General features: G+C 42.7%; 1 protein-coding gene across 5 annotated transcripts in view; it reads left to right on the top strand.

Moving 5' to 3' along the window:
- Nucleotides 1-14,688, top strand: part of LOC132913968 (RNA-binding protein Musashi homolog 2) — a 126,897-nt gene that overhangs the window by 52,767 nt on the left and 59,442 nt on the right. For all 5 annotated transcript variants that reach the window (XM_060972673.1, XM_060972670.1, XM_060972669.1 and 2 more), the window contains one exon: nucleotides 6,793-6,914. Coding sequence is in view for 4 of the 5 variants with exons in the window: in XM_060972670.1 (XP_060828653.1) it covers nucleotides 6,859-6,914 (56 nt within the window). In the remaining variant the exon portion in view is untranslated. The remainder of the gene's footprint in view (nucleotides 1-6,792; nucleotides 6,915-14,688) is intronic.

Genomic DNA, 14,688 nt, shown 5'->3' with positions numbered 1-14,688 from the left:
CGAATACGATCGCAAGATCCTTTCCGGCTTTTCTGCTTCGCTTTTTGACCTTTTTTTCGTACGCGTTTCACCGTATTCAGCTCAGGAATTGCCGGACCGACTAGTCTCTCTCTCTCTCTCTCTCTCTCCGGCGATCTTTTCAGGATTCTCCTTGCTCCTTTTTCCCATGTAAATTGTGCACCTAACCCGAGCCAGACAACCGTTCGTGTCTCGCGGAACTCCGCGCCGTTTCGCTTCTTCGACTCGCCAGTGAAATTCGTTCCGCATTTCTCGAATGCTTTTCTCACGCTGTTCGTTTAGACTTTTGTGAATCCGACGATATATGTTTTCTATTTTATATGTTGAGAATTTATCTTAACGAAAGATTCAGGCTAATTCCTTTTGGTTAATGTTACCAAAGGCAATGCGTGAAAGTCGAGCGATGGCGAAGATCAGAATCGAAGAAAAACGCGGAAGAAAGGGTGGGATGGAATAGAAATCGGACGCACGGTCAGCGCGCTCTGTGAACTTTATTAATTCTCAGCTTTCTAATTGGATTACTCTCGAATTAATTGGCACGATTAAACGGTCAAACTCGACATTACCAACGTCGACGAACTCACTCCCACTTTCCGATTTAAACACGAGGAAATTTATTACACGTCGTTTCGATATTGCTCGAGTTTCCTTCGTAGGGTCGCAAAAATCTCGTCGTTCAACCCTGACCATCTCTCTACACAAGCTCGCGATTTTACGACGTTTCTTTAAATCGAGCTGCATCACGATAAAGGTTAAGATAAGATTAAGGATAATTTATTATTTGCTTATTAAACATTCGAATAAGCACATCGAGCGTCCGAACGACTCGTTAATTCTTACGAATAAAATTTCTATATCACGTTCCATTGATACTTGGGCACTCGCTTCCTCGATTATCGACGTTTATCGATTATTTACGAATTCCATATCTTAATCGCGACGTCGCGCAGATCGCGTAGACATTTATCAGCAATTCGTTAATATGTATTTAAGATATTTCTACATCGTTTGATCTGACAAATCTGGAGCTTTCTTTCTAAATATTTTTATTTCGCGAGGCAGAGATACGTGTCGATATGAACGTAACTTAACACGTTGAACTTTGGCCAACCAGCCGGAAGTTAGCTTGGAAGATTACCAAAAGATAGTTTGTGAAGGGGGAGGGCGGCAGTCATCCTGGCGCCCGTACAACCTCATTTGATGATGACGAGAAAATAAAAACAAAGAAGAAAATGTAAGTTGCACGGATAGATTTGCATCGCAAGCGATTTCCTCTCGAACGCTTCTCATAAGCTGCTACACTTTTTTGCACCTTCCATGCTCCTCTTCTTATCACTCCCTCGATTGACACAATTATCGATTATCCATTTTCCATTTTCTTAGCACCCCATTCCCGTTAATTTATTGATCCATAGATCAAGAAATCATATTATCTTTTGAAACGTTTATATTCAGAATATGAAACCCATTCTTTCTCTTCCAATAAATATATTTTCTAGATATTTGAGTTGCCTTTAAATATCAATGTGCTGCCTGCTGGGTCGCGCTTCGGCAGAATGTAATTTGAATGCAAGAACGAGAGATACCCATAGTCGTTAAAGATACGAGCATGTCTCGCTTCAACAGGTGCAGAAGGTCGCTCTCTACGTAACAAACCTGTACGTCATAAACTACAAATCTAATGAATATTTAATTAATATCATGTAAACTACAAAGTGCTACTATCAGTAGGAACGCTCAACTGTCGTGTTACTTAACTGCGTCACTTAATGTAACATCCTTTGGAGATCGAACCATCGATTGACGATAACTAATCCCCGAGAGGAGAGGCGAGAAAGCCTCTAGCCGCGTGTAATAGCAAGTCTATGCACTCGCACGAACTTTCTATTTGGTTCTTTCGCAGACTCTTCTCGTTCATTGATTTTAGGAATCGCATACTAACGTAATCTCTCGTTCTTCTAAGAACGAGTTCGTCGAGAATATTAAGTTTGCAAGGAGGTTGTGTACTCGTGCGTTAGACGTGATCGATAACCGGTCTGTAAATTCTCTGCACTAGGAAAATAATAATCGGTCCGCTGCAATAACGCGCTATTGGTGAAAGGTTGCTCGAGTAGCAGTGGCAGTACCGGTTCAATTCTTACGAATCACAGCTCTTGACATTTTTTTTTTTTTTTTCGATCGATTGTCTTATCGTACATCGATGGTTAACCGCCTTGTCTGTCCGTTTTATGTTAGAATATTTTTAGAAAGTTGTTTGAATAATTCGAGATCCGATTGAAATTTTCTTAATTTATAACCGATAAGATGAGGTGTATGAAAGCCTAGGAACTCTTATTTCAGTGGTAATTTAGAACGACTATCGTACTAGTTGCGGATTAATAAGGAAAGGATCATTTTCTAAATCATTTATTCTGAATCTTACGTCAACTTATTACACAGTCGCAACTTATTAATTCAGCCCGAGGCAACATAATTGTTTATAGAGATCTAAAAACGGCGTATTTTACGCTAATTTCGATGATGTTAAACCATTGCATTTCCATTTATCGCTCATTTCACAAAACGTTGATAGTTTCTAACCATCCTTGAATGTCCTTGAATGGAAGCAAAGTGGCAAATTGATGATCGTTGTTCGATCGTCTTGATGGAAGATCGTCGAAACGTGTTCTGATGGGATTCTCGACTCCGTTTGGATGCCTCGGTCTATGAAGCTATTCGGTAGTGTGCTGATAACCACGGTGGGGATTGTTCGGAGTCGCGTGACGCAACGGAGTAGGAGTAAGTAGACAGGGAACGTAGTGGTCAGACATCGTGGCGCTATGCTTCCAAACGAAATCTTACGCTTCGTTATACTTTACTCTGCGTTTTCGTCCTTCGATCGATCATCGCGCTCAAGCAAATATTTAATTCCAGTACAATCTCCGCGTAATATTCCCCTGTAATTTAGTAATTCGATGGAACATTTCATTCCGTAACGTAGCATTTTTCCTAAATGTCACGAAATCGAACGATTTGGAAATTCAAAGACTTCTCATTTGGCTATTTTCACCTTCCGTAGATCATCTATTTCGAACTGGGCCGATCAGATGTTTCATTTGGGTAGCTGCCAGTTTTCCTACGCTACTATATCTATAATAAGAATAGAATTATCAAGATGTTGCGATACATTAACTTTCCGATATAGCAGCTGCGATTCGTTGAGTCATTTTTCACCGTTTTTGTGTAGGTTTTGGCTGGTTTTTGGTCATACGAAGGTCGTATGAAATATACTCGATTCTTAAATACCGGTCGATGTAGTCGATGTAAGTATACATCTTAGATGTACGTACATAGGAGAAGAAGAAAACTTTTTCATCCACGAATGGATTCGTTTCATCCATATGCAATGGATCGTCTCCTAGGATGTTAATTAATCCGAGAACGGGCGCAGTTCGATGTACGTGTTTGTATGTATGCGTGGCGTTCGATCGATAGAACTTCGTTTCGGAAGTTGGTGGTCCAGCGAGGATACAAGCAAATGAGTTCCGAACCGAGTTATGGAGAATTGGAATTATTGCCCCGAGATCGCATCGAACGCTGTGAATCCATCACAAACACAGCGCTGTCTAGAAACTTGTCATCTTTTCCTTATCTTGCTTACCGTTTTACTTTTACTTCGGTAAATACTTCTTCGGATAATCAAAGCCAGGAAAAGAATATCGGATCCCTTTTATTATTTGTTCAATGTTTTATCCTTGACCAGAGAAGGCTGATCACAAATATTTTATCGTATGGAAAAATTCTCATACAATCATTCGATTTATTACTCAAAGTTTGGTAGAATGACAAAAGTAAATATAACTGGGATTAGAAGAAACGTGAGACCAGAATGTGACCAGCCTTCGCTATTCGAGGATTAGATTTAGTTGTTGGAATGACTCGTAATGACAGATGATAAAACCTATCGAATCCAAAAAGGCTCGACTAGGCGTCCCCCGATTGGACACAATGTTCTCCAATTAATTCCGGAAGTCGAGCGCGCGCGTTTCAAAGCGATCGATGAACCATGACTGGAACAAAGAAGCCTCCCCCGTTTCGCCAACTATCCTCCAAAGATAATGCCGCGAAACGCGAATCGCAACCCTTATCAACGACGCGCGAGCCGACAAACAATGGCGGCGGACAATGCCGGCGATCGATGACAACGAATTTCGTGGCTGTCGCTTTCTCCATCCAGTCGCCCCGTTTCTCGCGTTCCCAGCGTTCTCCGATGTTCCCGCTAATTAGTACCACCCCCTTCAAGCCCCGTTTTCGGTCCACTCATCGACGAGAACTCGGCTCTTCGAGCTTTTCCACGCTCGCGTTCCAACTTTTCACTTACGATCGGCCTTACGATCGATGATCTATCATCAACGTGCGACGATATCCATAGCATATCGCGAATCTATTAATATTCGATTTAATGTTATAATATTATTCGAACCGTTCAGAAGACACACTCCACACCCAACTCCATAAATTGAAAGGTAGGAAAAGGCGGTATTGTTGCAAACACTTGGTGTCCCATCCTCTTGAATATTTCAAAATTATCGATTGTCGCGATATTAAGTAGACTCTTGATTTTTTTTGCAGAAACACGATGTATTTCTTATTTTCTTTTCTTTCTTTCTTTTTTGTTTTATAGAAATTTACGAAGAATTCGAATGCGATTGGGGCTACTTTCGCGTAGGATGATTCGAATTTGATACAGAGAAGGAATTCGTCTCGATCGATTGAAGCTTGTTCCACGCTGATCCAGGATTAATGCTTCTCCTCCAAGACGATCCCAAACACGACGAATTTCTCGCGAAATTCGTGGATGATCTATTTATTATGACGTAGGATAGAGCAATCTGCCAAATAATTTCCCCATTAGTCGGTTAATTTGGATCGCGCCGACAAACATTCCAGGCTGCGTGGAATTTGCATGCTGTTCGTGTGAAATCTATTTCGACGTTCTTGAATTACCAACCACCCTTTGAAAGGTTTATGTAGAAAGCTCTTCACGCGTTTGTTTCTCGCGGACGTTTAGCGACTGTGAATACCTAGTTGCAAATCATTTTCATTTAATCAGTCAAAGAAAAATCTGGCTGAAATGAATGGTAATCTATCGTGTTCTCCGATGGTTTCCAATTTTATATTTTATTCTTGAACCGTCTAAACGAAAAGACTTAAGTTGAAAAAAAGTGACGAGAAGCGATTCACCGGGCAGACATCGATTCGTCGCGATGATGGTCGTTCGAAAATGGAATCTCGTTGCAATTTTAACGCGATATCGACCGAGTCCGAACGCAGAACAATAGACCGTGTACGAGACCAGCCTGAAGCATTGCCTAGAAAGGTTCCTCTCGGTAACAATTTTCTCTTCTTTCCCCTCGTCTTCGTCGCCCTTTTTTCCGCCTACTCGTACGCTCTATTTTTCTACATCAATCTTTCTCTCTCTATCCTCGCTAACGATATCCATAATTTTCTTTGTCGTTCTATTCTACTTTGTCTTTTCTCTTCTACGTTTCCTTTCTCTTTCTCGATGCGTCCACCCTTCTCTTTTAGTCTGTCGGTTCTCTGTGCTTGGCTACTGCTACTCTCTTCGCGCGATTCTTCTCCGTTATTCTCCACCCCTTTGCCCGATCTCCGCGTGTGTTTCAACGATACAGAGAATCCTCCCCTGTGTTTCTGTCGTCGGCTCGGTTCACGGTGGACCCGCTAACTGAGCATAATAAAGCGATCCATCCAGCCCTCGTATCTGCCTATTTATCTTGCTCAGCCGGCTTTTTTCGAGGACGTAGCCGGCAGACAATCAGCTAGCCGCGCGATAATGATACACGCAACAAGGACGAAGTTGAGCTTACACGTGTAACAACTCTCTCCCGGCTAGCTGTTGGTTCGACTGGTTAAAAGCTCCCCGGCTCGAGGGAAAAAGAAACGACGCGATTTGAAAGCGAGAAAATAGCGGCCGTCGGAGAAGGAACGACGCTAAAACGTACGGAGAACGGGGCAAAACGCGAGATAAAAACCGGCCCTTGGAAAAGAAAGAAACGCCGAGTCGGCGGAGAAAGAGAGAAGGAAACGGGTGGTGGAAAAATGAAAGTAGGTGAGGGAACGAAGGAATAGAGAGAAAGAAAGAGAGAGAGAGAGAGAGAAAGAAATCGACCGATACGGAGGAAAAGGGAGAAACCGGGTGAAAGAGTCTGGTAGGAATCCATTAACGAGTGCCGTTTTCATACCTCTTCTATGCCGTCGCTCTCTCTCTCTCTCTCTCTCTCTCTCTCTCTCTTTCTCGTTTTCGTTCTCGTTCTCCAGTTGCCCCCGCCTCCCTTACCTCGTCTCTTTTGCTGTCTGAAAGAGCACCTACCAGCACAATAGATCGTTCATTACCGATACCGGGTGCCGGTGCGACGCAGACCCAGCCGAAAGTAGAAAGATAATAATGCGAGAAAGGAAGAGCGTGGAAGGCGCGAGTTCTCGTCGCGGCTCTATGCCACCCCTCCGCGAGTATCTCCCAACGACGCTTTAAGTGCTAAATGGAAAATGTATCGCGGACATCCCTTCTAACTATACCCGTCAATTTTCTTCTCTTCTCTCTAACGAGCATCCATGAAACTTTTCCTCGCGAATCAGCGAGAATTCCGCGTCCTAGGTCGTTGTCCACGAGGGCGGTACTTTTAACCGAAAATCTTGCAAACATCGTGCTAATAATGGTTTTAAAAGATCCTTCGCCTTTTAGAAGCTTAACGAGTCGTTTTGCTTCCGTTTCAGTAACGCAGCAGAGCCGTGAACAGTCCCGGTAGTGACAGGACAGACAGGATACAGCCGCGACCACCGATGGCGGCCGCGAGCTTTCCGCCAAACTTCTCAAACGTCGGCATATTGGAGAACTGGTAAGTGATTGTGTCACAGCTTGTCACGCTTTCGAATTATTACTAGAAGCCTCTTAAAAGTCTCGAAAGCTTCGTTAAGACTAGAGGTTGCCACGAGGCTAGAGCAGAAATTCGTGCAGGCGCCTCGATACCATTTTCTTCTCTCAATTTTTCCCAAATTACGAAATTTAGGTTAATCCGTTGATAGAAAATTGATAGGAAATAAATGGTCAGACGATTATATCAAAGATTTAAATAGAAAGTTCGCGCTGCTTATCTCTCCAATATTTGTAAGCTTTCAACTTTCGTACTATTTTCATTTTCCTTAAGTTACCAAATCGATATGAAACCTTCAGGACTGTAAATGCCTCTTAAATCGATAAATCGTTTCTTTTGTTTGATTCGTTATGAATTTTATATTTGTGCGTCTACTCAACTAACGATGTCGACCAATGGCGCCACGCTGTTAGAGTTAACTACTCGTGCACGATAAATTATTTACTTTACTTTTCGCGTATTCGATTATCGAATTTTCTTACAGGATAACGCAATTGAACAATGGCGAGAAATCACGATACGTGAATTTACTTCTCTAAAACGGCATCTGTAGACTAAATTTCATTGCATAAGATTAATCGCCTCGCACGTTTATCATCCTGTGCCTATAAAACAGCCAAAGAGTGTATATATACACATCGAAGCACGAATATATAGAACGATCTAATATTTCCACTGTAGTTAACAGCGGATAATAACCGAGGCGGCTGCACGCGCCACCAACGTCTAACCGAACCCGTAGTGTCCCATTGAAAGCTTCGTTTGAGCATTAAATATCTATTCGTAGTGCATGCTGTTTGTGTGTGACACGAGCGTCAATTAGAATCAACGAAGATGTACATGTTCGCGATGGAATACTTCGCTCGTCGAAAGTCTCTTCGTGCCGCGTCCTTCGCCGATACTTCTTTACGCTCGTTACGCTTTTCGATAACGATTACGTTTCGCGCTTTGAATGGAACGTTGATCTCGAAAATTTGAAACTTGCGAAATTCTGGTTAGGTGTGTTCAACTCTGAAGGAGGCTTCGCAATCAACTTTACCGTGGTTTCTTGATTAAATATCGCAAAGTGAATTAGACGCGGCGCTTTTTAAATGAAATCTTCTCGTCTTAACACTGGGACTACCGAGGGCTGAAATAAAAGCGAATAAACAAGATTTTATCCATATACTTCAGAAAGGATCGGTCGAATGCAAAAAACTACATCGTCGCGAATAGAAACTTCCGTCGACGATTATTAATTCAAAAGTTTATAAATATACCGTGATAGCTCTAGCGCCTGTTGAGTTATAGAAATGATTATGAATCGTCTATGTTCTCGCGCGTGTTAAAAAAGCGGCAGAGCATAATATTATGGGAATAATACTCGAGTATTCGCGTTTAAATCGAAATTTAAACGATTCGTCTTGGCGTGCTACTTCTGAACAGCGGCCATTGTCAACCAAATCCGCACATCGCAAAGACTGAATCCACCTTAAAAGTCGTCTGGCGCACGGAGAAAGGACGAAAGCGTCAGAGGAGGCATAATGGGACAAAGAAAGCTGCAACGGGCCATTGTTGCGTGCAACGAAAAGCCCGAAATATACTTCAAAGAAAACGAAATACATTCGAAGCGCGGTTATTGGTACGGTGAATTTCAGATTTCAACGAGCTTGCGGGTATCCCGCAGCCTTTCTATGAAAGTGTTTTAACTCTTGCAGAAAGGCTGTAGGATACCCGCAAGCTCGCTGAAATCTGAGATTCGCCGTACCAGTGCTCCGAATGTATTTCGAGTTAAAACACTTTTGGAGATTTCTCATGGCGATAACCGTCGTTGAGATCCTTTCGTCATAAATTGAACGCGTCGCTGGCTCTCCGTGCTTGCTCCTTGTCAAGGTAATTCAGAAGCAATTTCATTAGAAGATGAAACAACGAGAGATCGGCGAGCAGATTTCTCGAGCGTTATTAATGGTCCCCGTGTGCACCGACGACGGAATTGCCGTGGCGCGTTCGCACTCTCGCTGTTGATATCGCGAACAAAGTGGCGTGGACAATACGTGATTGTCGTTAACCTTCAGACAACGTGACATAGGCGAAAGGTCAGACGAATCGCGTAGGTTTGGTCAAGATAGCTAAAAAGTAGATCTACTCTCTCGCGCGCAGTTCTGATTAAAACGTAGAAGAAGGGAGGGGGGCACGTTGTAATTTTACAGCCGGGACCGTCCCTTTTTTTCGCGCTCTGTCGACTGTCAGGGAGCCACGATTAACTCTTTCTTCGCGGACTTCCTTTATTACCGAGCGAAGGGCACGGAGATTCCGTGGATCGAACGAGGAAAAGATAATCGAGCTTTGAGACTATGACGCGCTACGATCTCCAAGATGATGGCTTGCCCTTTTTACTACGACCCACTCGTCGTATTAATGGCGCTCATGACTTAAGCTCTCTATGATCGGTTACTTTCTCTCGTCGATCGTTAGATTCGAGCTAAACGAAACTCGTTAGTTTCTTCTGGACTACCCACACGACTGAATTACATCAAAATTGCACACCAGAATCGTTAACGTTAATGCGATCGATGGGTATGAGTGATGTACGAAGAACGCAAAGAGTACACAATGGCGATCTAAGTATTTCTCTCGTTTTCCAATATGCAACCTTGCTTTATTTCTCTGGAGCTATTAATTCAATAGGTCGCGCTGGAGCTCCGAGTGTGCCGAGGCTTACACCTATTACTGCAAATCAACGAAAATATCCGCTACCGGCTCTCTACAACTACCAAGGAGTTGGCGAGTTGGCTAAATCGCGGTATCAGCTTTTTATTGTATCATTCACCGCTGGGTATTCAGATCCTACGGTTGATTGCTTTAATCCTTAGCCGAAATAATTCCTTGAAGGAAATAAACAGATAGAGGTGTGAGATTTTATGAGTATTTTCTCGAATTATATCAAGTTTCGGGTTCTTTATATTCTGACCACGCACGTCACGAGGACGATGGATATTTTTCTTGATCGTTCTCTTTGTGCGTGAGCGCAATTACTTCTAAAATTCGACACGGGAGATCAGGCATCGATCATTGGGGAAGAGATTAATGGCGTTCATCCCAAGGAAAGCCGTGTGCGCTATCTGCTCCGATAATTCGGATTGGATTCGACGGTTATTCCTACCATAATTCCCTGTTAAACGGATATAATAATGGTGCAATTAGCGGTAATTAAACGTATGTCGAAGAACGCGTGACTAGACATCGGTTTGTTAAGTTGGCGCACACCTGTGACGCTTACTATTTTTAATGGTTCATTGAAGTAGGAAGAAGATGTTCCAAGTGACGGGCGGGTTGACTGGCGTGGTGTTAATTTATTTCATGAGAGAAACACACGTACAGTGTCAGGTGCAGGGACACCCACGCAGTGTAAATTTGGCGACTGGAATAACGTGGGTGGCGTTCTGAATTAGCTAATGTCAGGCAGAACCGTAGCCTATTGTCGTTTGCTATTTAACAGCGTTAAAAAAGGATTTGAAAGTTTAAAGAGTGAGAGTGGGTGTAGACAGGGGTCAGAATCGTCTGATCGTCGTAGATCATAGAAGCGATGCTTGCGTTTTAATACGTGGCGTTTTAAAAATTGACGCTATGTGAAATAGAGACGAACCGATGAATTCGAAATTACTGAAGATTCTTCGAATTTTTTGAAACCGAGTGGTTAGAAACCACTCGTCATATATTCTATTTGCACGCGACATGATCGGTGAATACTCCGCGGCGTTTCTACGTCACGCTGCCATTATCGTGAATATTGGAGGATGCGCGCGACCGTAATCCTTCAGAAGCGGCTCAGCGTTCGCAAATGGAGCGTTCGCGGCTATAACGATAGGCTTTGCCGATGCTTTCAAGATATGGGACACCGGCTGCTTTTCCACGACTTCGCTAATTTAGTGGGAAATCCAGTCATACCGCAACCGATACGACGAATTTAGTCGAGAAACTCTGACAAATCGTCGCGTCACGAGAATATAAGCTTAAAAGTGAGTTGCCCGACGGCATAAAACTCACGGCACACGGTCAATTAGACTACAGCAAAAGGATTAATAACATAATAGCTTAGCGCTAAAAAGAACGCTGACTCGAGAATGATAATCGAAAGGTAAATGCGAGGTTCGAATATTTTTTTAGCGTCGAGAGACGAATGAAAAAATTTCCAATAGTTGGACGCAGACGAGCAGAGGCTGTCTGTACCGCCCCACGTTTTAATTACACTTCGCACGAATTTCGACGAAATACCCGAGGAGCTGGCTCGCAATTTTGTGCCGCGTAACAGTAAGGAATAAAATAGCGAGGAGGTTTGAACGGTGGAGAGATCCGTTGACCTAAAATATGCGGCGATACAGCGCGGCAAATGCGCCGAGAAGATTCCTCGATAAACCCGTAACACATATCGAACTATATCCCCGCGGCCCGGGTATTTTGTGTTACGTGTATCGTAACTAATATGCCGCGTTCGAAACGTTCGCCGCAAAATGTGAAAAATTCCGAACCTTCGAATATTTCCAAGCTCATACTACTGATGTACAGTGGCGGACACTGGCCTCTGATACGCCGACTATTAATACGAGTATTAATCGACCCGTGTGCCAACTGCGCCGTGAATCTCCAGCTTTTATTTTAGACTGCCGCTACATTTTCGTAGCCAGGATGCGTTCGCTTCAATCTCGTCTCGTTCCACTAGCAAACTTTCCATACTAAAGTTAGACCGTCAACGCGATGTTAGATCACGATAAACGCACGGAATGAGTATTTCAACCTCGATGACATATGTTTAATCGAGAAGCCCTTTGAAAGAAGTGCATGTAGGATAAGACGGTGGATCGAGTGAATCTAGTTGGAAGTTTTAGTTCCAACTATTTAATATCAGTTAGGGTTATTTTATCTAAATTAATATCAGAGCGTTATCTTATCTACAGATTCTATGATCTCAAGATTCTCGTATAAGACAGTTTCTAAGAATCCTAATAATCACGAACAGGAGCGTATTTACCATAAATCTACAGACCTTTTTTCCAGAATTGTCCTCAACTTCTTTTTCCGAATAATCATTAGATTTTCTAGGAGAAAGATGCTCCGATGCGGAACGACTTCTCGCGGAATCGCGTGTCGATCTAGATTCCGATTCCCGTAATTATAATTATCGCGTGCAGGTCGCGAGGGCACTTCAACAAAAGGGAATTTCTTTCGTTTCAATTACGTTCGAGATAACAAGGTGATGCTTGCATCGGATCAATTGCGGAATAACGAAATTAATTATATCGTAATTGCGGTGTACAAGTTATACGTCGATAATAAGCGAGGGGAATCGCTAATCGATCATAGACTATTGCGGTTATTTCACATATTTTGCATCGCGTTGCTTTCGATTTCAGAGGATTTATCATCGTAACACTGGATGAAACAGCATGAAGGGAAAACGCGAAACATCAATGATACACACCAATGAAAAACACACAAATTCATCGTGGCGAAATGGGCCACTGTTTACGAAACCATGATTCTTCCAGTCCCGAGAGAGTTGTAAAAGCAGTTTGCAGCCTCGTAATAGCGGCTCCTCTCGTTGAGACGCAGTTGCTTAGTACACTGCCACGATTTTACTCGAGAAAACAGACGATACTGAATTGTAAAAGTCACAGTTCCCCTTCTTTTCAACGGTAAGGACTCGACGTCAGAAAAATTATAAGATCGATCTGTAACATTTGTCGGTCCATCGATCTCAATTTTATCGGACAGGACGATATTTCAGTTGCGATTGTTTTCCTCGAATTGTTTAAAATTAAACGAAACACGGAGAAATTTCATTTGGAGAAATATTGCTCTTCGTTGGCTGAGATAATTAAAAATTGAATACTTCAACAATTTTTGATTGGATATAACATTTCTGCGAATCGAAGTGAAACAATTTCCATTTGGGAATCCCTAACATAAGCATTCGCTTATTGTTGCAGAGACTACGACACAAAAGTTAACGAATTCTCAGTTTTTCTTTTTTTTTTTTTTACGAAAGTTTTGGTCGTTCTCGAGATTCAGACTTCGTGGTTCGATTTTATATTTCTCTCTCGTTGAAGTACCAAACTCGATGACGTTAAGAAGAGTAGAAGAATTCAATTAGAAACAAATGAAAAATCCGCGAGAAAATTATTGGGAAATACTCGTGAAGAGGAAAAGCTAAAAGTTAACGAAACTCGAAGTCGGCGAATGCCAGGTATCTTGAGACTTGGCGTTACGCTCGAATTAACGTCTACACGGATGGCTTCCTTTCTCTGCGTGATCCTCGTTCCTCTCCGTTTACCGCGGAAATGCGAGTTTAAAGAGTGCATTCGTCCCATCAAGTTGACTATAAATAGACGGCCAACAGACGTTTTACCGATAACACGCTATCCTTTCGATGTCTTTCTTTCATCCGCTAAACTGTAATACGTTCGTCGTTTACGAATAAATCACCGAGAAAATATAATAGAAAGAAAATGACAGAGAAACGTAAATTACACCAGGGAGAATTGAATTTTGCTCTCAAACGTCTTTGTATCGATTATTCGGCCTCACGTTACATCCAATCTTCTTAGCTACCGACATAAACGCCAGAAAATCAACAAAAATGGAGTTATTGTACCTTTCTCCGTATGATCCCCGATTACGATTAATCCTATCAAGATGATCTTTTTCGCTGTAATTTCTAACGCGATCTTACGCTTCGATAAATCTCACTGGTACCAGAAAAATTATATTATGGTAACTAGCAATCTCGCTTACGACGAATTGTCGTATTAGTCTCGTAAGGGTTGAACTGAAAATGAAACATGTATACGTACACACATAATGGTATTTCGATCTTGACAAAAATCTATATTGATTACTTCAAACACCTCTACCCGTTTCTAAAGATTGTAGTAAGGTGAAAATTGAAACGTGTCATTTTGACAGATTTAACGATTCTACTTCTTTTCCCCGACGTCCGATTCTGACCGTAAGTCAAACCTCTCGGCCACCTTCCTAATTCCGATTTTTCTTGGAACGTACTCCCGGCGAGGCCACGACTCGACGATTCTTCGATCGGAATGACCCCGGGGCTGTCGATACTGGTTCCGGTGTCCGATAAGGGTAACGAAGACCCGTACTTTTGTCGTGCGAGGAGAATACTACTTTCTCGCTCTTCCCTCTCGTTTTCCTTTTCCTTCCTCGTTCGCTCGGCCTATTCTTTCTTCTCTGCCTATTTCCTTTTCCTCCGCCTATCCCTCCCACCCATCGGCCACCCCCTCGTTCCTCCATTGCCGCCCTCTCTCCACTCTCTTTTTCTCTGTCCCCGTTCCTCCGTCCCTGCGTCTGTATGCCTCCTCGAATCGATACGGCATCAAGCTCGAAACAGGGCTGGAGAGTCGATGGTACGACAGGGTTTTGGTAACGATCTTGCCGTCTGATATACCTGCCAGGATATCCCACGAATCGACACGGGCTCGGTTTCGCGCGTTTCCACGTCCTTACCCGACATCTCCGATCTCTTTCTCTCTCTCTCTCTCTCTCTCTCTCTCTCTTTCTGTTCTTCTCGATCTTCACGTGATTCTATTTCAGAGCGTAACACATTCATCGTCCAGAGTTTACAAGGTCTTAGATATTAATATACCCGAAACAAGAAAGTTACAAGAGCTAGAGGATCGATTTTAGTAGCGAATTCGTATAGCAGTTTCTTCGAGCTGAACTTTCTTATTTAGCCGGTGAAATG

Source organism: Bombus pascuorum, chromosome 14 (assembly GCF_905332965.1).
Source record: "Bombus pascuorum chromosome 14, iyBomPasc1.1, whole genome shotgun sequence".
NCBI classification, from domain to species: domain Eukaryota; kingdom Metazoa; phylum Arthropoda; class Insecta; order Hymenoptera; family Apidae; genus Bombus; species Bombus pascuorum.
The sequence above is the reverse complement of the archived record's forward strand: the minus strand, read 5'-3'. Positions and strand labels throughout refer to the sequence as shown.